Here is a 23460-nt window from a genome sequence, read left to right on the forward strand (position 1 = left end):
ATCAGATATGCCCCTGGCCAGTAGTGTAGACCTGCCCTTTCCAAAGTCCTCCCTCCCCATCCAGAAGTGAAATTTTAGAAGCAAATAAGTTTATGTTAATATTCTAACAGCCTTTTAGGAAAAGGAAACTGTATTATTTCAGCAGGATTAAACACTTGTCAGGCACAGTTTTTGGAAAAGTAATGTGGTCTTGTAGCTGTTTTTTAATAGTGTAGTCCTATGAGAATCTTGCTTATTTTTTATAAACAGGAGATACAGCAGCGGCATGGGTTAGCCAACTCCATCTCATCCTACCTTATTAAGCCAGTTCAACGAATAACAAAGTATCAACTCCTTTTAAAAGTATGTATGAAGTGTCTTCAGTCTGGGTAAGGTTGATGAATTATGCCTTACTATTGTGACATTTAAAAAATATTTTTATATATTTTACATATGTACCCTGAATTTTTTTGAAGTAATACCTGGTAAATTAATTTTACTTTTGTATTTATTGCTGCTTACTGCCCAGCCTAATTTCTCATTGAAGCAGGTAAATAAGAATATATTCCTTGATTATGCTCCTGGACTATACTGACTGACCCTAGTTTCTAACATAAAATGAGGCAGGAAAGAGAAATTGATGGTTCTTGATATTGTAGTGCCCTTGGTGCCCAGGAATGGCTTGTTGACTTTGCCTGGGCACTGTGCTGTACCTTCTGCACATTAACTTCCCAATAGTGCTAGTCTGCAGGTGTGAAAACCAACCTCAGATGGTCAAGAGTGTGCATATAACCATCACTGAGGCCTATAGTCTGGGCTTGGCTCTGAACACAGATCTTGCTGGTGCCCATGTCCTCCACTGACACCACGGAGTATCACCCCAGGCATCTCCCTCTGTGCACCTCATCAGTCACACACACCTCATGGGAAGGTCACTCGTACAGTCACATGCCCTGGAGTCAGACTGACCTTTATTTTTCTTGGTTGTGAATAATAATTCAAATGACACTTGTAGAAAGTTAATAGTGATTAGTCTTACAATAGAAAGATAAAGAAAACTTAGAACTTGTGCTAAGAGTTGTCACAAAATGCATTATATATCATCAGTCCACATTCTTTTTTTTTTTGAGTTGGAGTCTCACTCCGTAGCCCAGACTGGAATGTAGTGGCATGCTCCCAGCCACCGCAGCCTCGACCTGCTGGGCTCCAGCGATCCTTCTGCTTCAGCCTTCCAAGTAGCCAGAATTACAGACACGCGCTACCACGCCCGGCTAGTTTTTGATTTATTGTAGAGATAGGTCTCGCCAAGTTGCGTAGGCAGGTTTCAAACCCATGGGCTCAGGCAATCCACTCACCTCGGCCTCCCAAAGTGCTGGGATTACAGGCTGAGCCGCCGAACCTGGCCTATGGGACTTTTCTGTTGGCGAGGCTCTCCTATACTTTTATATCAAAATTCCATTCAGTGATTTTATGACCATCACTATAGAAATATATAGTCGCCATGAACATGAAATAAGAAGTCAGGAGGCTAATTTGTTTATATCTAGATTTGCCCTTTGCTTTCCAATTCTGCAAAGGCCGTTTACCTCTTGGTGTCCTTAAGATGTAGGGATTTTGTTTCGAATATGTGGCTCTACTAAGCTGGTGCTTAAGTTATGAACCTTACCTTATTCTGCCCAGAGATTCTTTAGGAGAAAATAAGCTACATTATGCTCCCCAACAAGAAAGGTTCCTGCCAGTGAAGATATTTGTCTCAGTACATTGCATTTGTAAAAACAGTTTGTGCCAGGCTTCTCAGAATGAGAGATAAACACCATCTGGTCATGAGTGAAGGTGCCCATTGGATGATGAGGGACTCTAGACCATCCAGTGTGAGACCAGAGCTGGCGGCAGCATCAGGGCCCTCTTTTGTTGACAGCCAGGACACAAACTGCTGTTGCTGTTATTGGCTGATCATAATCACGAACACACCATAAGGAAATATCTTGGAGCTCTGGAATCTGAACTTCTTGTCCCTGCTATCATTCATTTAATAACAGATGTTCCTGTAAATAGCTCTGAGATGTAATTACATACATAGGGCTCCTCAGGGAGGTACAATTCAACCATCAGAGCTTTTCTAAACATCCTACACACAAAGGAAATGTACTTGACTTTGGGCACTCATGCAGTGTTACTGTTCCTGGTGCGTGGTTTGGTTTTTTGGATTAGATGGAGTATTACATTAATGGCACCAGGGTTAAGAGTCATGCTGGGATTGTGGGGGAAGTATACAGTTGAACTCTGGCATGGCCATCAGCTGTAACCAGTAACTGATCATGGCTTACAGACTAATTACATATTTTTAGTTATCATTTTTGAGGCTTGATCATTAACAGGTATACTAATTTCATCTTCAACTGTGTGACTGCATTTGCTTTACTCTCATGGCCTGATGTTAGCAGGACCAACACAGTCGCTTGGATAAAGAGGCAGTAATTCATTTCTGTAAGAGTGTATGCCCAGTGGGTCACAGTCTCTTTTTATCCTGAAGACATTGGGTTTTCATAGACTCCTTCATTTCTGCCAAGGTCTTGCTGGCAGAACACACCACAGTCTTTACCCCATCCCTGGTCTTGATTGTTAACAGGAGCTGCTGACATGCTGTGAGGAAGGAAAAGGGGAGATTAAAGATGGCCTGGAGGTGATGCTCAGTGTGCCAAAGCGGGCCAACGATGCCATGCACCTCAGCATGCTGGAAGGTAAAAGACTCGCCACGACCCCAGCATGCATTTGCAGGATTTTCACTGGCACTGTTTATAGATGAGTTTCCCGACCCCTAAAAATCTCGGCTTTATGCCTCTCTGTTTGGTGATTGAGAGCTTAGATGTGAATGTCTTCTTTTTAAAAGAATTGGTGTCATTACTTTTCTTAAGGACCACATAAAATGCTTCTACCTCATCGAAAGTCTTTTCTTTTCCCCTAATTGGAAAACAGCCACTCTACGTCCTGATGGCACTTTGTGGCACTTACCTTAGGCTACCTGGTCTCACTGTTAGATGGGTAGGTAGATGGATGGTTGGATTACGCCAAGACTGTAAAATCCTTAAAAGAGCTTATGCTTTCCCGTCTCTATCCAGTGTGTCACTTGCTAGAGCCTTGAATGCCATAGGGACCATATGCCATAGGTCTCTTACACCCGGCTTTCTCTTTACCACACTGTACACCAAATTCAACTGCACAAGCAAGTATCTTGTGCAGTTGAGTTTGGTGTATAATGTGGTAAAGAGAAAGTTAGATAACTATGTTTAAAAATTATTGTAGTATTCAGAATTCCCATAAATGCCCCTGTTTAAGAAAGCTTTCTCTGTGTTGCAAAGTTGCTCTTGTCACGTTACATAGAACTATGTATAAGAAATAATTCTCCTTCAAATGCTTCTGCTAGCCTGTGTCGTCATTGTGGGTGACATTGAGCCATATATCAGTTAGAGCCTAGGTGCTGCCGGGTGTAAGAGACCCAACACTCAGAGCACAAGCAGGATCAGTTTTCCTTTCTCTGCTGTCAAATGCTGTGCCAGTATGGCAGCTCTTCATGATGTCTTCAAGAACTCAGGCTGTTTTCCAGCCAGTTTCTCTCCATCCTAGATTCTGTCCTGATTGGCTCAGTCCAGGCTGTTTCCTGACCACACCAAAGTTCCATCTAGCTGGAAGTGGGGAAGTAGGTCAGGGAGGTAACCTCCAGGCAGGCAGAGACTCCAGTGGAACACATTGCTGTCCTCACTTGCTTCGAGCATGGGCGCCCAACTGCTCCTAGCTGTGAAGAGGCCTAAAGAACGGAGCACACTGTGCTGTGAGAGAAGAAGGGGTGGAAGTTGGGAGACCACAGGAGGCCTCTGCCTAGGTAACACATTAGCCCCGGTGATAAAGCCAGCCACTTCAGCGAAGAGAGTAGCAGCAGTGAAGGCCGGTCTGTGGCCAGAGTGTGGCAGTTCACATGCAGAGTGTTACACTCAGAGGAGGGAGAGATCACCAGGGATGGGCAGCTGGGCACGTCCCCAAGAAGCAAGACCAGAACAGGTTCTGGAACTGAATGGAATGTCTGGGAATGTCTGTTCCCTAGGCTGAGGAAGCAAAGAGAATCTAGACCAAGGTACGATGTGGCTGGGATCTTAGAGGAGAGTCAGGGAGCATTCTGGAAGGAGGAGGAGAAGGAGGAGGAGGTTCCTGTGGTGGGATGCTGTGGGAGAGGGCCAAAGAGAAGTAAGGAATCAGAGCAAATCCCAAGTGGTGTGAAGGCCCACGGAGGGGGCTACAACTTAAAGAATAAAGCCATGAGGAATCACTGAATGTCCTTGGACAAGGTAAAATGTATGCGAAGTAGCGTCTCAGGAACTATTATCTTTTGATAAATTGGGTAGGTCGGTGGTATGGAGACAAGAGTCAGGTGGGAAACTGATCCGAGGTTGGTCTCATGGGAATTTTCCAACTATTGAAATAGTAACAAGGCTTTCTTGTACATAATTTTTTTAAATGTTTTCTTTTAAATTGACTTGCCTACTTTTTTCACATTGTAGGGTTTGATGAAAACATTGAGTCTCAGGGAGAACTCATCCTGCAGGAATCCTTCCAAGTGTGGGACCCAAAAACCTTAATCCGGAAGGGTCGGGAGCGGCATCTCTTCCTTTTTGAAATGTCCTTGGTGTTCAGCAAAGAAGTGAAAGATTCCAGTGGGAGAAGCAAATACCTTTACAAAAGCAAATTATTTGTAAGTATGGGTGTTCATAATCATAAGTCTAAAAGTAAACAACTGCAGTCCTTTTGTAGGTAGAGAAAATCGTTTGCTGTCTTCAGTTTAACTTCCCACTCGACCCTAAAATGTAACATTTCCTCTTCAGTGAAATTCCTTGCCACCCCTGCATCCACTAGAGGGCGCTCTGACATTCCATAGGCTTAGGAAATCTCATGTCATGTAACTACAGGCTAAGAAAACATTTTATAAGTGAATTTAAATCTTTTCTCTCCTGTGTGCCTTAGACTTTAAAAATAAATTGATCATATCAGACTATGACTACCTAAGCTCCCATATCACTATAATGAATTTTTCACCCATAAACATTGGAATATATTGAAGCAGCCTTACTGGGTAATTCACTGTAGGCTTTGCATGATGACGATTTTTTTCTCCATTAAAAAATAAAAGTTCTAGCTAAACTCGGTGGCTCAGCCTGTAATCCCAGCGCTTTGGGAGGCTGAGGTGAGTGGATTGCCTGAGCCCACGGGTTTGAGACCCACCTGGGCAACTTGGCGAGACCTCATCTCTACAATAAATAAAAAAATTAGCCGGGCGTGGTAGCACGCGCCTGTAGTTCCGGCTACTTGGAAGGCTGAGGCGGAAGGATCGCCGGAGCCCAGCGGGTCGAGGCTGCGGTGGCTGGGAGCGTACCACTGCACTCCAGTCTGGAGGATGGAGTGAGACTCCAACTCAAAAAATAAAAAATAAATAATAAATTTCTGAAAAGTAATTGCACAAATAAATGTGTGGCTCTTTGTAAGAGCAAAATGTCATTGTTAGAGAAAATGTATTTAAGCAAAAAGAAAGTTTGAAAGCTGCATGGCCCGCCTCTGTGGATACAGCCTCTGTGGAGTGCTTGCCAGATGCATCTGAATTAATTCTTTAACCTGTCGTTAAAGGAGAGGGCACCTCATGGCAAGAAAAATACCTAGTGCCATTTTGTGGCCACGAGCCAGCCTAACCAGCCTCTTTATGAAACGACACATCCACTCTCTGGAAAGCCCAAGACTGGCGTACCACCCGGGTCCACTGTGCCATCTTCCTTGGGGAGGTCATCTCAAAGAGCTGTCCATGCAGAATTGCCAGGCAGGGCCGGCAGAGGGGAAGATTGGGTGAGACTACAGAGAAATCACTGTCCCAGAAAGAATAGACAATGCCAAAAAGTTGGGTCTCTTTATGGCAGATCTCTCACAAATGTTCGCGATTTGGACAACTTATACATTACACTTTTTATGATGTCCATATATTAATGAAACGCCCAAGGTAATAAAATATCTCTGAGTATGGAAATCAGCTTAATAATAATCCGGAATTCGCAGGTTCCAGCTAACGGTTTTCATACCATTTTCATTGGCTTGCATCCTGTTTGAGATTGTCTTTTGGCCCACAGCTGGTCTGACATCATTTTAGGTCACATTCTGACTGGAAAGAAAAAAATGCAACATTTCTGGCTAGTAATTTCACTCGCTGGCTTTAATCTGCCTTTAGAGACCAAGCTTGTCTGTTTTAGCAGCCGATACATCTTCACTTAATTTATCTTTTAAAAGTTAAGATTCCCTCAGAGGCCACCTCCGAAGTCTGGATTATGAATCACTTCCTTTGCTGGGGGGAGACTGCATTAGGGGAAACAACTGTGGGGGAGGCATGAAGAGGTCACCCTTCATCTGGACCCGTCCATGTTCTGTGTATATCACAGAGAGGAATCTTGTCTCCCAGCACTTGATGGAATACTAAAATTTGGTGCTATCAAATAAAGAAGCTGGAAAGTAACTAAGCTGTTAAAACATCACTTGCCTTCTGTGAAGCGACATCATTAATGTTGAAAATTCATGTGGCAGCCCTTTGGTAATGAGGAAAGACTCATCTTGTTGCTTCTAAGATTAAAATAGTCAAATCTGGATTTTCCAGATAGAAGATTTTCGGATGTTTTGGATTCCCTCCTCTGGATTCTTTGCAAGTTGACTGACATTGGACTCTCCAGTAGAGGACTCAGAGGAAGTGGAGGCCAAAACCAGTCATCTGTGGCCTCAGAACAAAGTTTCCTCATTTTAACTGAAATGAAATCTAAGATTACCCATCACTATAAAGGAACTATGTTATTAAAACCTAGCATGACCACAAGTAAAAAGAACTGTTTCTTGTTCTCAGTTCTACATCCTGCCAGAATTTTGCTATCACCTAATTATGTAATGTCTTTTTATCCAGACCTCAGAGTTGGGCGTCACAGAACATGTTGAAGGAGATCCTTGCAAGTTTGCACTGTGGGTGGGAAGAACGCCCACTTCAGATAATAAAATTGTCCTCAAGGTATGTTCATCTGAAGCTGAGAGTGTGCTGTGTGAAAAATGGGTTGTGGCTATCCATTCTTTCTCTCCTGTTGTTGAAGCATACTGTTTTTGTATGTTATTTGTTTGTGTGTGTGTTCTGTTCAGTTTGGTGACTGCCACAAAAACAATAGTGAAATAAATTCAGTTTGGTGTTCTGGTGGTGAAATAACTTGAGCTAAACTTGTACTTGCCTCCTAAAGGAGCACATGAAGGAGGTCTTTTTAAACATCTCCCATTATTCCAGCCTTAGAATTAGTCTATTTTATAAAAGGTGCTGGAATTTGAGGTAGGAGGAGTGAGATACTGACCAACAACTCTCACTGCACATTTGACTTTGAGTTTCCAAAGGAAAAAGTCACCTGGTGCATTTGTGAGGGCCTTTGATGGGAAGTCAAGGCCAGCCATGCCAGGAGTCCTTACGGGGTCCTCAGCTCTGTGGCTGATTCGTTTGGGGGCAGAGACAAAGGGAGATGGTTATCAGAGACAGGGTTTGATACTGTGAAGATTTAAAATTCAAAAGTGCTCAGGGTGCTTTAGGGTATATAGTCTTTTGGGTATGAAAGCATCTTTAAGTATTTGATTTGAACTCTGTGTTGATTGTACTAACTTCCCCTGGGAGTGATAAAGAGCTCTAAGACTGTCTTATGTACTTCCCTCCTCTGTGTTGAGTAAAATACAGGTGGAACTGTCCTTTTGAGCCATCTGGAAAGATCATGAGCAGCTTTGGGATGTTTGAGGAAGGTACAGCCAAGATTTGTAGACTGTTGGGAGATGAGCCAGAGTGTAATGGGACGCTGGTGTGTGAACTTGTGTGTCACCTCTAGAATCTCTTGCATACCTTTTCATAGCTCTCTGGTATCCAGCAACTCTGAGCTACTCATCTATACATCACTCCTTAGAGCCTTTCTTTAGAGAAAGCCATTGTGTTCCTAAGACCTGTATTCACATGTAGACAGTGGATTGCTTTGCAGTGAATATGTGATTACCGACCCAGTGTGTTCTTGTTAGTACTGCATGAAGCCCTGTACAATAAAATTGCACTGATAACTAAATTTAAATAACTGATGTTTTTTCTAAGGTATGAACTGTAAAAGTATACTCATGACCCTAAAACTTCCAACTGATATAAACAATTTATCCAGATAAGCTACAGTGGCAGATGCCAAAAGGTGCTTCTAAGAAACAGTGCCAGATATTTTAGCCAGATGTGGTCTGTTTCCATTTAGGACATAATTAAATGCTCATGGTAAATTGAAGAATGAGACTTCCTGCAGGCTTTACCAGGTGAAAACTTCCTAGGGAGCTTTGGGTAATATCTCTTTGACTTTCAAGGAGAGACAAAAGGAAGTGATGTCCTCATTACTCAGAGATGGTGCTGGTGGTAGTGGCGTAGGTGATGGAGATGGTGGTGTAATGACAATGTCGGTAGAGGTGGTGAGGATGGTGGTGAGGATGGTGACAGTGGTGAAAACAGATGGGAGTGAGGGTGCAGATGGGGAAGCAGAGATGGTACTGGTGGTCTAGATGATGGCAGTGGTATAGGAGGTGGGGGTGTTTGTTGGGGTAGGTGGTGGTGGTGAGGGTTTAGGTGGTGGTTGTGAGGGTATAGATGGTGGGGATGGTGATGGTTTTGATGGAGATCATGGTCTCAATTTTTGGTGGTAGGTAGGGGTGGTGGAGGTGTTTGGTGGTGTAGATGGTGGTGGTGAGGGTGTAGACAATGGTGGTGATGGTAGTGGTGGTATTGACAATGATGGTGATGTGCTAGTAGTCGTAAAACACAATTTTGGTCTTTTTTGCTTCCAGAGTCTGGAAAGGAGAATTTTATTTCTAATTCCTTCCTTAAACAGATTGAGACTCCCAAGAGTATGAAACAAATTATTCCTACCTCTTAGCCACGGAGGACCTTTTCTTTACTTTAGCTGAGTTCCCTTTCTCTTACTATTCCTGAAACATTGACATTGCTTTTTTCCTTGTTTAATTTCTTTAAGGTTAGGAGAATCACTCTTCATAAATGCAACAATCAGTTTGCATGAGAATTTTCTCTCCTTCTGAGCCATATTAACAGTTTTCCTCACTTGTTTACAAGTGTTCTTTTGCAGGTACTTCTCTTTGTTTAACCTTCCAAATATTTGCAATCAGGCATTTAAATTCCAACAGATTTGTAGTTGTTTCTTTTGGGGTTTTTTTGAGTCAGAGTCTCACTGTTGCCTGGGTTGGAGTGCAGTGGCACGTTCACAGCCACTGCAGCCTTGACCTGCTAAGGTCAGAGGATCCTTCCGCCTCAACCTTTCAAGTTAGCTGTAACTACAGGTGTGTGCTACCACACCCGACTAATTTTTTTTTTTAATTATTGTAGAGATGAGGGCTCACCAAGTTGCCGATGCTGGTTTCAAACCCTGGCCTCAGGCAACCTTCTCGCCTCTGCTTCCCAAAGTGCTGGGATTATAGGCTTGAGCCACCATGTCCGGCCCAGATTTGTAGTTTAAAGTTTTCTCTTCTGAGACACTTTGCACACAGACCCTTGCTCCTTGGTCACTCTGCCTCTTCCTGCCCCCTTCCCCAGAGGACATTGGATTTGCTGTCCTGTCTCAGATCTGGGAAGAGGGGGCGGGAGGCTACCTTTATTCTTCATTTATTTCCTTGTCACTACGCTTAAGTAACTTTAAAGAAATACTCTCCAGTTAAAACACTTTATGTGGCAAAAGGCTTATCAATTTTAATTTCTCTTCCCACTGTGGGCTTAGATTTTCTATTTTCAAAAACATGTTACACAATGAGAAATGTTAAGATCTCCTCCCTTGATGATCTCATCTGTGATCCCACTGACAATTAATTTAATCATTTACAGAGAATTATGCTTGTATCATAGGAGGTTGACGTTTTCTGTAAGGAAATTAGGAAACTGTTAGTAAGGCCCAAACATGTAAAAAGAAAAAGAAAAGAAAAAAACACCCCTTTGAGGCAGAGTGAAAAAAAATTCTGGAAAAAGTGATGCCATATGCGTTCATTCAGATGCTTATTGAGTATCAACTGCATCATTTGCAGAGAACATTTTTCCAGAGTAGTAATGGAGTTGAAGTGAAGCCAGCATAGGTGATCGGCAGTTGATGGCCTCATGACCTCGGGCACATTTCTTATTGTGTCCATTCTTTGGTTCCTCATTTATAAAGCAAAGACAACAAAGGTGCCTACCTATAGCATCCTAGTGGGAGTGAATGCGCGAATGCACTTGAAGCTGCCGGCCTGGCATCAGCCAGGGGTGGGGGGAGCAGCCACTGCTGTTGTCCATGAATCATGGGACAAGGTGACGAGAATGCAGGGATGAGTTCAGTTTCTTGCCGTGGCTGTGCTAGCCACTGACCAGCGCATAGTCTTTGCCTAAATAGCCTCGGGACGTTTTAGTCTGAGGTCCCTGTGTTTGTTCATCTGCCTAGGGTTGCTTAAGAGGTCTTGGGGCTGGAGAACAATCAAATATTAGAATAGTCAGAGATCTGTAATGATATGTGTGCTATAAAATAGAAGTGGATGTGATGAAAAAATTAAATAGTCATTTATTTGGTGAAGAATTAAAGACAGGATGTGGTTCCTTTACTGCTGCAAAATCATTTTGAAAATGAGAAACTCGAGGAACACAGGAGCCCTGGGTGTGGTTAGAACGGGTCTGGAAGGGCCCTTCTGTGTCCTGAGTGACTCTTACACCTTGTCAAGGCTTCCAGCATAGAGAACAAGCAGGACTGGATAAAGCACATCCGTGAAGTCATCCAGGAAAGGACAATCCACCTGAAAGGAGCCCTGAAGGAGCCCATCCACATCCCCAAGACAGCCCCGGCAGCCAGGCAGAAGGGCAGGAGGTAAGCACTCGGGGGTTCTGTATGCCTGTTTGTTTAATGGGGAAGGAACAGGACAGTGTTAGCTTACCATTTTTCAAAAACCGTTTGCTCATACGTGTTGAGGAATATGTTTTTAGAGCTACCTCTTGGATAGAACATCATTCTTAGTAATAGAACTGCTTTGTCAAGACAAGAGCCTTCGTTAGCTTCAGGTAAACAAAGGACTGTATGCAAATCCCTCATTTTTTTCTTTCCCACCCCAAGCACTGTTGGGTGCACATGAGTAAATCATGCATGTGACCTTGGACAGGTTTATAAGGCATTTGATATTGTTTTCTCGGGTCCAACATGGAAACAATCATATGAACCATATTTCATTATGGTGAGAATTCAGCAGAAAGATATATTTAGATACTTAGCACAGCACCTAGCAAAAAGACTGTGCTTGATAAAGAGCAGTCTGTCATCCTTAGTGGTAGCAGGCAGTTGTGAAGACTAATAGGCACCTCTTTAAGCAAATCAGTTACTTCTCCAGGGACTGATAGATGACCTCTACCAGCCCTGCTGTGTCAGGAATTAAAAGTTCCTTTATTCTGCCAGGGATGGAGAGGATCTGGACAGCCAAGGGGATGGCAGCAGCCAGCCTGATACAATTTCCATCGCCTCACGGACGTCCCAGAATACCCTGGACAGCGATAAGGTGAGCTGTCACTAGCACTTTCTGTGGGAAGGCAGATACAGCTAGTCTCAGTTCGAAGCAGCCTCCTTCTGTCTATAACTTACAAGCCTCCTTCTGTCTATAACTTACAAGTCTATAACTTACAACATTTTTAAGCAACCTCTGTATACCTGGAGTGGTGCCAGGACCCTGTGGTGGTAGGGCAGAGGATCCTTTGAACCCTGAGGATTTAGGAGAAATTGCTCCACTCTTTCCATTCTACCTCTGGCAGTTATTGGATGTTTGAGGACAATGGTTTAAGCTGTTTAAATTTTATTTATTTATTTTTTGGAGACAGGGTCTCATTCTGGCGCCCAGACTGAAGTGCAGTGGCACGATCATGGCTCACTGCAGCCTGGACCTCCTGGCTCAGGCGCTCCTTCTGCCTCAGCCTCCTGAATAACTGGAGCTACACTGCATGCGCCACCATTGCCCAGCTAATTTTTGTTTGTTTTTATATAGTCAAGGTCTATGTTGCCCAGGCCAGTCTTGAACTCGTGGGCACAAGTGATTCTCCCACCTTGGCCTCCTTAAGTGCTAGGATTACACTCATGAGCTACCATGCCTGGCCTTTTTTATTGTATTCTTAAGCAGCAAAACCTCTCATTTAAAATAAAATGCTGCACAGAACAGCAAAAATGCAAACATTACAATTTAGAATCTTTAAGATGGGCAGCACCCCTCCAATGAGTAGAAAAGACACAGGATGGAAATAAAGACTTTGTTACTTACAGGTCCTGGGGTTACATGGAATGCCTGGCAGTCACATGCACCAGGAGGTCAGGGAGCATGTAGAGAAATGGGGGAGGTCCCTTGGCCCAATGCCTTTATTGCATCCAAGGCATTATTCAAATAGGTTTTCTGCAGAGAGCTTTAATTGATGAGTTTAAACCAAGCAGGCATGAGTTTCAGGTCACACTGTAACTGAGAAGTAATCACCTTGGCATGTCTGTCCTGCTCACATGGCAAATGGGGGTTGGTGGGACCAGTTAAGAAGGCTGAATGTAGCTGTCATAGGTGGGTGGTCACCAGGAAGAAGTTGAAGAGGCAGATACCTGGAATGGCCATACTGAGGACCAGAGGAGCTGGAGAACTGGAAACTGTGTCGAGGGCTACCAAGCCTTGCTTCTGGGATGAGAAAGGGCAACATACTCTGTATTCAGAGTGGATGCCAAGGCAACATTCAAATTATAAGAATTCATAGCAGTATGTAAGAGTGGAGCTGCTCTGATGGAAGAGAGGGTGTTGCCATGAGGTGCCTTCTTAGAACTTTGAGGTACAGCACAGCACAGAAGAGTACCCTAGAATTGGCAACAGTGATGACCACTGGGAGGATAGATCTGATCTGTATCAAAAAAAGTTTGTGTAGGTGTGTCTTCTTCAGAAATGGCCTGAAGTATCTCATGATTTTGCCTTGATAGAATCCAAAAATGCTACAAAATAAACTGACTATAGAGTTTGGAACCCTGGGTTTAACGCAATGGACAAAAGACCAAAAAAGTCCTCTGACAAAGCCAGTGGGAAACATGTGTCTCAGTGAAGTCTTCTGTTTCTACTGAGATGAACATTTGTTCTATTATATTCCCAGAATGTTGAACCAAATTCTTTTTTTAAAAAACTGACAGTGAGTAGGTGTTTCCTTTAAGTCACTGTCAGTTCAGGAATCCTGAGTTTCTCCCTTCGATGCAGGCTATGCCTTGTTACATGAGGCCTTGGTGCTGACTGTGAGACATTGGAGTCTGTTCCTTCCCCATCATTTCCACAGCCCACTTGTGTGTAGGGACACTGAACAGTGGTCACTGACCTTGCTGTCATTGGAAAATCATTGCAAGCCAAGGACAGAGTGCAATATCTGAGAAGTTGTTTCAATGGCGCAGCTTATAGTCCCACGCTTTGGCCTTGTCTTGCTCGGTTTTGGAGAAAAACTCACCGTATTTAATGTTGTTTCTAGGATAGAAGTAAGTAGATTTTTAAATATTCCTGTCGGGCTCGGTGGCTCAGCCTGTAATCCCGCACCTTTGGGAGGCTGAGGTGAATGGATTGCCTGAGCCCACGGGTTCGAGACCCGCCTGGGCAGTGAGACCTCATCTCTACAATAAATCAAAAAATCAGCCGGGCGTGGTAGCGCATGCCTGTAATTCTGGCTACTTGGAAGGCTGAGGCGGAAGGATCACTGGAGCCCAGCAGGTCGAGGCTGCGGTGGCCGAGAGCGGCCACTGTGCTCCAGTCTGGGCGACAGAGTGAGACTCCAACTCAAATATATATATATTCCTCTGCTACGGTGATTTCATTTTCAAAATCCTTCTAGTTTGAGTAATTAGTTTTTTTCATTCTACTTTTTGAGTTCATTAAATAATAGGTCCTAGGACTTAGAGAAACAGAACTGGAGAATTAAAATAATGTCGCATTTTATTTTGTTCAGCGCCCTATGTATTAGCATTCAGCAAATGTGTCTTGCCTGTAGTAATAAGAAGATAAATGACATGTTCAGACATTTGGTGCCTAATAGTATTTCTCCCTGAAGTCCCACCCCATAGCCATTTAGGTTAAAAAAGAAATAAAGTTTGAGCTTGGAAACATTTTGTTAGAGAAGTGTTAGTAAATTGTGTAAGGTGACTATCTGGTCCCTTTACATGAGATGGCCACCTGAAAGAAAAGTCCAAAATAGTAACTCCTCAAGTGGTCTCCTGAGCAGACTGTACTTGAGAATTACTACTAAGCCCCAAATTCACATTCATACTAGATAAACTCTCATGGATCTGCTCTGGATTTACCCTACAAATGAGTTTCAAAGTTTAATTTAAAAAATAGAGGCTGAGGGGAGAGAGAGAGGAAGGGAGGGAAGGAGGGAGAGATGTAAAGATTAAGCTTGGAAAGTTCATGAAGACTTTTGCAGGTTGATCTGAGAAGCAAGGATGACTCGTGTCCCCAGGTAGTTTATGGAGAAAGGGGTAGCAACGGGAGTCTGGAAATGTCCCCTCTATCCAGGAAGGGGTTCTGGAGTCTCCAGCTCTTCACTCGTGCCACTGCACTTCAGTCTGGGCGCCAGAATGAGACCCTGTCTCCAAAAAATAAAGAAATAAAATTTAAACAGCTTAAACCATTGTCCTCATGGCATCCTGCCATGTAGGAGGTGAAGGACCCACCTCCTTTGCTGGTACTCACCTCCCCTTAACACAGTGCAGCCCTGGCCCTTGAGGTGTGTGGCTGACTGGATTTCCCAGGGGGATTCTACAGAAATAAGGCTGTATCCCAGCGTTAGGAGCAGTGAAGCTAGCATGATGAGCTCTGTTACAGCTAACAGGGCTTACGTGAACTTGGAATATAGCACATCATGTCTGTACCCAAGGAGAGAAGAATCAATCACTAACAGAAAAGAATAGGCTTGCAGAAATGCATGATTTTATCCTAGGAATCTACTGAGATGTGAGAATTTTAAAAGAACTGCCTACTAGATATTTTATCTGTGAAGATGATTCACCAATTTCTGTTTACCTCATTTAATGTGTTGCCTCTGAGCTTCATTTCTGAGCTCAGAAATCCCTGAAGGGTGCCTTCTGCCAAGCCAGCCATTTCCTCCTCTTCCCCGGCTTCTGGAAGGTTCTTTACTGATGCTTCAGGGTGGAGCTTGTGACAACATTCTGCCACCCAGTGACACTCACCCAGATGTTCTCGTGGTTTTTAGCCATCTTGAAGGGATGACACTCCAAACTACTTTTTTAAATGGACCTGCCATTTTCCTTTAATACCCCTCGCTGAGACTGTGAGTCTTTAATAGGCACTAAAGCACAAAAAAGAATGAAATGTCTTCCTGTGAGACTAGATCTGCAGCCATTATCTTCTTCAATTCTTGAGACCTGCATTTGGGATTAGAATAAACAGTGGGTGAGACTTAACGATAAGTCAGAATTTGGAGTTTGGACAGGAGGTACCCATGAGGCCTTGAAGGAGGGCATGTGTTGGTGCTACGCGGTGCCTGCAGCAGTGTGTGCTTGCCTTTGCGAAGTTTGCTTTTAGCCAGCTCCCGTTTTATGCCTGTCTGGTAGGACATTTCAGGGTCAGTGGATGATTTAAGAGAATATGTTTTGAAAATCAGAGACTACAGGCTTTCCTGAGTCAGTTTGTTAAAATGCACTGTTTCTCTGAACTAAGCTTACCCAGAAACACCTCCCCCCACCCCAGTGATGGTAACTTTTCATATGTCTCAAGGTTCTTTCCGCCCTACATATTTTAATTTTAAACATCCTCTGATAACGTAGGCAGATGGATCTGGTGAGGGAAGTTACTTAATGACATTCTGCCTGTTTGACTTAATTTATTATGTCTGTTATGAGTTAGTTGTTATCATGGAATTTGGTTCCACTGCAGAAACTAGGTGGGGGGATGTTTTTAACTTGGCCTCTTGGAGAATTCTTAAGAGAAAGTTATCTGCCAGGGCAAAGAAAGTTATCTGCCAGGCCTGTTAGTCATTCTAAGATGAGGCACTAAAGGTTTAGGAAGAGTCTATGAAGGAGGGTCCCAGAGACACCCTCTTTCCAGGGAGCACTGTCAGCAGAGCTGCTCAGCCTGGCCACAGACACGGCCACATGCCTCAGGAGCGAATTTCCTACTTTGAAAACATCAGTTTCAAAATATGCCATCTCTATGTTCCAAAATTGAGTTTAGCACTGGTTCTTGCTGATATTCATGGTACTTAGGCTGATAAAATGATCTTATGAAAATAGAATTTGGGTTCCAAAGAAATGAAGTGCATTCCAGATTCTTATCTCATTTGTCCTGAGTGTGCCTCCCTGAGGTAGAGAGGAGAGTGCCGAGCCAGGCCTGGGACATTGCAGAGATCGAGGCCCTCAGCGGGGCCTTCCAGCAGCAGAGGACTAAAGCCAGAGGCAGAATGTGCATTTAATCATCTCGCATTTTCTAGACCTTATTATTTCACACTAGAGCTGAACTTGGAGCTGAGTATTTCCAGTATACTAAAGAAACATCTTCACAAAGTTTTTTTCTCACTCTCTGTCTTATTAGTCAGTGATTTATATCTTTTTTTTTTCTTTGAGTCGGAGTCCCACTCTGTCGCCCAGACTGGAGGGCAGTGGCACGCTTCTGGCCACCGCAACCTTGACCTCCTGGGTTCCGGCGATCCTTCTGCCTCAGCCTTCCAAGTAGCCGGAACTACAGGCGTGCACTACCACACCTGGCTAATTTTTGATTTATTGTAGAGATGAGATCTCGCCAAGTTGCCCGGGCAGGTCTCAGACCCGCGGGCTCAGGCAATCCACTCACCTCGGCCTCCCAAAGCGCTGGGATTACAGGTTGAGCCACCAAGCCCGGCCAATTTATATCTTTTAACTAAAATGTATATTACAAGGGAAATCAAAAGTGTGGAAATCAAACTGTAGTGTATTGTAGAACAAAACATTTTGAAGCCAAGATGGAAAACGCAGTGAAACAAGGTGAGGTATCCTGTTGAAAAGGTGACCCAAGCCAGCATGGCCCTGATGCGAGCTGCCTTTTCGACCTCAAGGCATTACAGTTCTTATTTGTAAGGAGTGAAAAATTCAGTTGACACTGATACTTTGCATGAACTCCCACTATACTTACATCATGAATGTGGAAATCCACATATCTAAGAAAATAACTGGTTTCAGTGATTTCTGTTGAAGCCACAGCTCTGTGTTGGGGATATGAGGTTCTGTACAGTTTAAAAGTCAGTCAGCTTTTTCTATCAAGTGACATTCTACACTACAGGAGATTGGTTGGACTAACATATGTTGCAGAGTCGAGGTACTATGTCAAGTAATTAATGCCAATGCATTTTAAATGGCTTAAGTCCTGGTCTTGAGAAAGGAGACACATCTTATTTTAACATACTTGCGTCCAGCCGCTGAGGGGCCTTCTCCTGCCTTCCTGTGTTCTGCTACATGCACGGCACCCCAGCGCGGAGTGGCGCTGCAGGCAGAGGCTGAGCCCTGGGCCTGCACATAGCAGCGTGCGCCCAGCACCCTCCCCTCAGCGGGAAAAGGTGCCTCACCTCCTAGCCTGTCCCAAGCTCTGGGTTTCCTGGAACCTCGGGCAGGTTTACTCCCCCATGAACACAAAATTGAGTCATGTTATTCAGAAACCTTTCTACAGGATGGTCCATGGTTTTAATCTCCTCAGGCTGAGCACTCTGGGCCTCAGTTGGTCTTTCTCTTCTAGCAGTGAACATAGTAATGCACAGAGTATATAACGTGCCTAAGAACTGAGGTTAAGAACAAGAACCTCTGGTCTCTCTGCCTCAGCAGCTGAAGATCTTGGGCAAGTTACTTAACTTCTCTGAGCCCCAGTTTTCTCATCTGTAAATGAGGATAACAGCCATCTCATGGGGCTGTGATCATTGAAAATGTATAATGTGTTTAGAACAGTGCCTAGCATGTTCTGAGCACCGAATAAATCTATTTCTGTGTCTTCGTTATAAAAAGTGACTTCCTCCTCCCTCCTCTTGGGCTGTTGGCCTCTGTTACTGCTGGTGCAGATTACTGTCCATATCAGCCTCACTTTTCCCCACGTGGGCGTTTGTGGTTGCAGTGGATGTAGGAGCTAAACGTGCTCATTAGGAACTAGAAGCTGTCCTAAGAATGAATGGCCTCACTTTAGTGCCTGACCTTAGGCACTCTGGTGGCTCGACAGCAAGACACTGACTGTGGAATGGGCACAGTCACTGCAGAGGAGGGAGGCTCTTGCTTGAAGCACTTTCCCAGCGATTCATCTTTCATCCTACTGAAATAGCTGACCACTTGCACCTACAGCGACCTTTCAATATTCATAGGTAGGCCCATTCACTCTCAGACTTGTGCTGATCACCCACTGTGTACCTTTCCTGTGACAGGTGTTTGGGGCACAAGAATTAACACAGGAGACAAAACCCTGGTCTTCAGGCGAGCTCCGAGTGTTGGATTGCACATGACATTTGCTTCCTTCTTTTACTCATTTTTGCTTTCTATTTTCCTAAATGACTGTGGCTTTTTGTAGTATTTTTTAAGATGGTTTTTAAAGTACTCTCATAAAACCACAAAATGAATATAGTCTTTGATAACTGTAGTTACCTGATCAGAAAAACAAAATCCCCCAAGCTGAAGTAGAAACCTCAGTTCTAAGAAAAAGCAAATTTTAAAAAAAGTTTGCTTAGAAATATAACAAATAGCCGGGCTCGGTGGCTCAGCCTGTAATCCCGCGCCTTTGGGAGGCTGAGGTGAGTGGATTGCCTGAGCCCGCGGGTTCGAGACCCATCTGGGCAACTTGGCAAGACCTCATCTCTATAATAAATCAAAAAATTAGCTGGGCGAGGTAGCGTGCGCCTGTGTTCCAGCTACTTGGAAGGCTGAAGCAGAAGGCTCGCCGGACGACAGAGTGAGACTTCAACTCAGGGAAAAAAAAAAAAAAAGAAATATAACAAATTCAAAGTGTTTATAAAAATATTAGAGCACTGACAGTGCTTTTTACATTGTCAGGGTTGCTGCTGAAGACAATGATTCAAATTCGAAGCAGGTGGTTGGTTCTTGTTATTCTTTCCTGGTAAGGGTGTTAAGGTTAGCTGGTTATTGGACTTCAGATCAGCATCCTTCCATGAAAGACAAGAAGAGCATTTCAAATTAAGTTTTCTGAGTAAAAGTTTGCTTTGGTCACTCGGGAAATGCAGCAAATAGTTTTCCTTGCATTAAAGCGTCCTAAGGTGTTTCTTGTTTTCCAGAGTGGGGGGGGGGTGTCCACGCAGAGTGAGGCAGGTGGTTTTCAACTGCTCGTTTCTTCCCACTCTGTTCCCTTTCCCACTTCACAACCAGCAGAGCTTTTAATTAGCACGCTGCAGTCCCACCTGCATGGCCACTCAGTGTGTTCTGGCATCTCTCATTCCAATTAGTTAAAAGTGAGGGGGGGATACCGTGTTGGTCCTGGTGGGCTTTGCACACCCTTGAAGTCTAACGTATAAGAGCTGTCCTCTCTCCAATTTGCCTCGCCCTTTTAGCTGTATCTTTTAAATTCAGCCTTTTTTACAGCAAATATTCCATTCTGATTCATGTAGATAACACACTCAAGGAAACCTTTCAAGATTATTTTTCACATCAGAAAACCAACATGTGATCGTGTGAGTACAGAGTAGAGGAATTGGCATCCCCATTTATTGTGTTCACTGATTCTTTTCTGGCTGAAATGTTGAGTGTGGTAAGCTGCTGGTTTTGAAAAAGTTTTTTTTCTCAGTTTTTTTTTCCTTTTAAAAATTGTGGTAGAAAAAACGCATAACATGAAATTTACCATCTTAACCATGTTTAGGTTCTCACAGTGTGAGAGTCCATCACAATAGTCCTCTTTTAAACTCTAAGCAGCAGATTTGAGTGAACGCTTCTTCTCCTTTGAACTTGGCCTTACGGAAACCAGCCTTGGTGTTGGTGGGTGTAAGCATGGGTGGCCTGTTGTTCGTGTTGGGATGTCTGCTGATAAGCTCCAGCCTCCATGAAGTTGCCCAGCGGAGAAGCCTGGGCGGGTGAGAACCTGGGGTGTAATAATATTTATTTGGGAAATTGTTCTGGCTGCCTATGGTAGCCTTTTTTTGTAACCATCACCAGTAGTAGAGCTGTACTCTTTAAGTCCCTTTAACCAAGTAATCATTTTTTGTCCAACTCTGTGTGAAACCTTCACAGAACCACAAGACCCTTTTGTGAGGTTTCTGAATGACTGAACTATAGCGGGTGTAGGAGGTGACTGTTCACAGGAGTTGATTGGCTTTGTTCTTTAGGGGAAATGGCTTTTATTAGCCCACATTCCCCCTTTCCTCTTGAATGCTCTCAGAAAGTTGGCCAGATACCCACCTGCAGTTGATCTTTACCACATTGGACTTAGTTTCTTGAAGCAGAATTGTTTGCAACTAGGACTGCATCATCCACCACACCAGTCATAAAGGGCCCCGCTTCCTCAGGCAGGACTTGTCCAAAACTCATCTCAGAGCTTGAAATTCAAACCAGGTGTTGCTGTTGTCCTTTAAGAACCAGATATGTTCTTGTCACATAAAATTGCTTCATTATAGTACACCATGGTGGGGGGTGATCTAAGGAGTGAGGGAAGTCCATGGCTGAGCCCATGGTGTGAGAAGCCCCCAGCCACAGGTCTGTTGTTTACCATCTTTAACTGGGTCTAGGCAAGGCAATGATATGACATGGTTTCTTTGGAAAACATAAAAATGAGATTTCCATCCCATGTGTAGTTGCTAAAGGTTCACATACCTGTGACCAGAGATGAGTTCAGAGCTTAACTCTTCTCAAAGGATGTAATGATTTGCCCTGAAAATGGTTGCTGTTAAGTCTTTCATACAAAAAACAGTTGTTTTTTTAAATTAGCAAACCTGATTTTTAAAGTGATGTTTTTCTCTTTAAATTTGTGAACATTGACACAAATCCAGAGACAGCTCTTCCTGAACTAGAAAACAACCATTTAATCCTGCCCTTAGTGGTGTGGCTCCTCTCTCTTCCTATGGGGAGAGCCAGTTGATTTATTGGGAGATAAGAGGGTTTTCTTTTTTTTTTTTTTTTTTTTTTATTAATGATAATTGTAGCACTGTTTGAAATATTTTTCTGGTATTGGATTTTCTTAAGTTCTCAAAAGCCTGTAAAAAGGAATTTTAACTAGTGTATGATTCTTTGGCAGAACAGGCTTGATTTGTATTTTTATGCTCTGTCAAGTACACAGATGTTTCCAATAGTTTTTGATTACTCTAAGGGGCTAAAACCTCAGTGCCAGAATTAAAGTCTAGCTGAATTCTCCTCCTGGGCAGCCCCTCTCTCCCCTTCCCACCCTTCCCCCACCCTCAGCCTAGCTTTGAGCAGTCTAGAAGATGAATAAGTCCCTGGAGAATGAGGCAGGCAAAGGGCAGGTGATGACATAGTGCACTTCCCAGGGCCTGGGAGTGGGGGCTGCTGGAGAAATGTCAGGAAAGCTGGTGGGGGCTTCTTCACATATGCATGGATTCGGTGGGGGGGGGGGGGACAGTGGCGTCATGGGAGAACTCCTGCAGGGCCCAGAGGCCTGGGAAGTGCAGGTCCAGGGGCCAGTGTCAAGCTGGACTCTGTGTCAGGGCCTGTTGACTGTCCTGTGTCCCCTGGAGAAGGAAGCATTCCTCCCCCTTGTTACAAGACTAACCATTCCATGAGTGAGGTTCTATCAGGAAAGTTATTTTCCAGGTTGGGCCTCGACTTTTGGTCTTTTAACATTATCATGTGTAAAATGTAGCATGGTTTTTCCACAGAGACATTTCTAAAATTTAGAATGGGATTAGACATATATAAAATTGTCTTTGTGGTCTAGCAAAGCTGATTTGCTTTGTCGATATTTGTGCTTCACTGTGGAAGAATTTTGTTTAATTTGCTCTTTGTGGTTGTCTAGGGCACATATGTTTCCTATTCTGAATATCCAAACTTTCCCTTAAAAGATAGGCTCTTAGGAGGGTGGTCAACAGCACAGAGCTTGACAGAGGCCTCCAGACAGTCCTCAGCATGGGCAGGCGGCCCCAGAGCATGATGGGATGCTGAGTCCCAGTTCTTGGGGCATGGATTTGTGCCCAGTGGGCTCTCTGAAACAGGATGTTTCCCAGAGTGAGGCCGGCCCTTCCCTCCTTTCCTCCTCTCACCACAGCAGACTGCAACCACCCAGTGGTAGCTCTTCTGTACTTATGGTCTATACAGATGTCCGTGTGCTAATGCCCTTTAAGTGACAATGGAATACTGGGCATATTGCAGTTTGAGCACAGGCAGAGTGACCTCCTGAAATCACAGAGGAAAAGTCAGGTTTCATTTCGGTTTTTCAAATGCAATGCCTTCATTTTTAGAGATAAAACATATTTTATCTGTTTTACTTCAACAAATAATTGAATACTAGCAGGATACAATTATTATACAAACTGTGTGCCTGCCCTTGTCGGCACTGGGGGCTCAGCAGCAACTATGACTGGCCCCACCTCTGTCCTCATGGTCCAGATATGGCAAGTTCACAGAAGGGTGGAGCAACCTGCTTGCTGTGATGAGGGCAGATGCACATGTATGACTCAAGACATGGCTTGTTTCAGAGTTGAGGTGCTTCAGGGGGCAGGTACAGGAGAGACTTCTCAGAGGGGACTGGGGACCTAGCATAGACCAACTGGGGAAGTGAGGGCACCAAGCAAGAGGGATAACATAGGCTACATGTAGGCAGACTCTCTCACAAGGCAGAAACAGGCATGGGAAGGTGGGTGGGTGGCGGGGACAAGATTATGGGAGCTTTGAGCCTTATGCTAAGGGATTTGTGTATAAGGCTTTTGAATAGGAGGATGACATGTTTGACTAGGAGGATCCACGTTTTGAAAAGGCCACCTGACAGGGAAGTTTAGATGACTTGGAAGGAAGACTTGAAGTCCATCAGGAAGGCTGCTCAGGAGGCCTCCACGAAGCCCAGTGGAGTGATTGGTGTGGTGGGAGAGGAAGTGTTGGGAGAACTGCCCCAACACCTGCTCAGCAGCATTTGGAGGGGAAAAGTGAGTTTTTTATTAAGCTTGGGTGAATTGAGGGTGATACCTTACCCAAAAGGCAACACCAGAAGTTACACAGATTGGGATGGGGGGGACATCATGAGTCACATTCTAGATTCTGCATTGGAGGACGAGGGAAACATCCCATTGCCCAGCAAGAACTAGAGGCCTGGGTCTGCCGCCTGGGATGCATGCCTGGGAGTAGCCAGTGTGAGTGTGTTGTTGAAGAGCCCTCGCAGGGACAGTGGAGAAACTGGAAAGACAGAGTCCAGAACTGTTCGGAGACAGGAAGCCGGTCACTAGATTCT

The 23460-nt window shown here is 44.1% G+C and overlaps 1 protein-coding gene across 1 annotated transcript in view; it reads left to right on the forward strand.

The window, feature by feature from the left end:
* Nucleotides 1-23460, forward strand: part of TRIO (trio Rho guanine nucleotide exchange factor) — a gene marked incomplete at its 5' end in the record, with an annotated part of 131255 nt that overhangs the window by 15882 nt on the left and 91913 nt on the right. Inside the window, 6 exons of the mRNA XM_008054359.1 lie at nucleotides 250-342; nucleotides 2609-2720; nucleotides 4533-4723; nucleotides 6956-7057; nucleotides 10789-10931; nucleotides 11511-11610. Of these exons, the coding sequence (XP_008052550.1) occupies nucleotides 250-342; nucleotides 2609-2720; nucleotides 4533-4723; nucleotides 6956-7057; nucleotides 10789-10931; nucleotides 11511-11610 (741 nt within the window). The remainder of the gene's footprint in view (nucleotides 1-249; nucleotides 343-2608; nucleotides 2721-4532; nucleotides 4724-6955; nucleotides 7058-10788; nucleotides 10932-11510; nucleotides 11611-23460) is intronic.

Source organism: Carlito syrichta, unplaced genomic scaffold (genome assembly GCF_000164805.1).
Source record: "Carlito syrichta isolate Samal-C Ts95f unplaced genomic scaffold, Tarsius_syrichta-2.0.1 Scaffold289800, whole genome shotgun sequence".
In the NCBI taxonomy this organism is placed as follows: domain Eukaryota; kingdom Metazoa; phylum Chordata; class Mammalia; order Primates; family Tarsiidae; genus Carlito; species Carlito syrichta.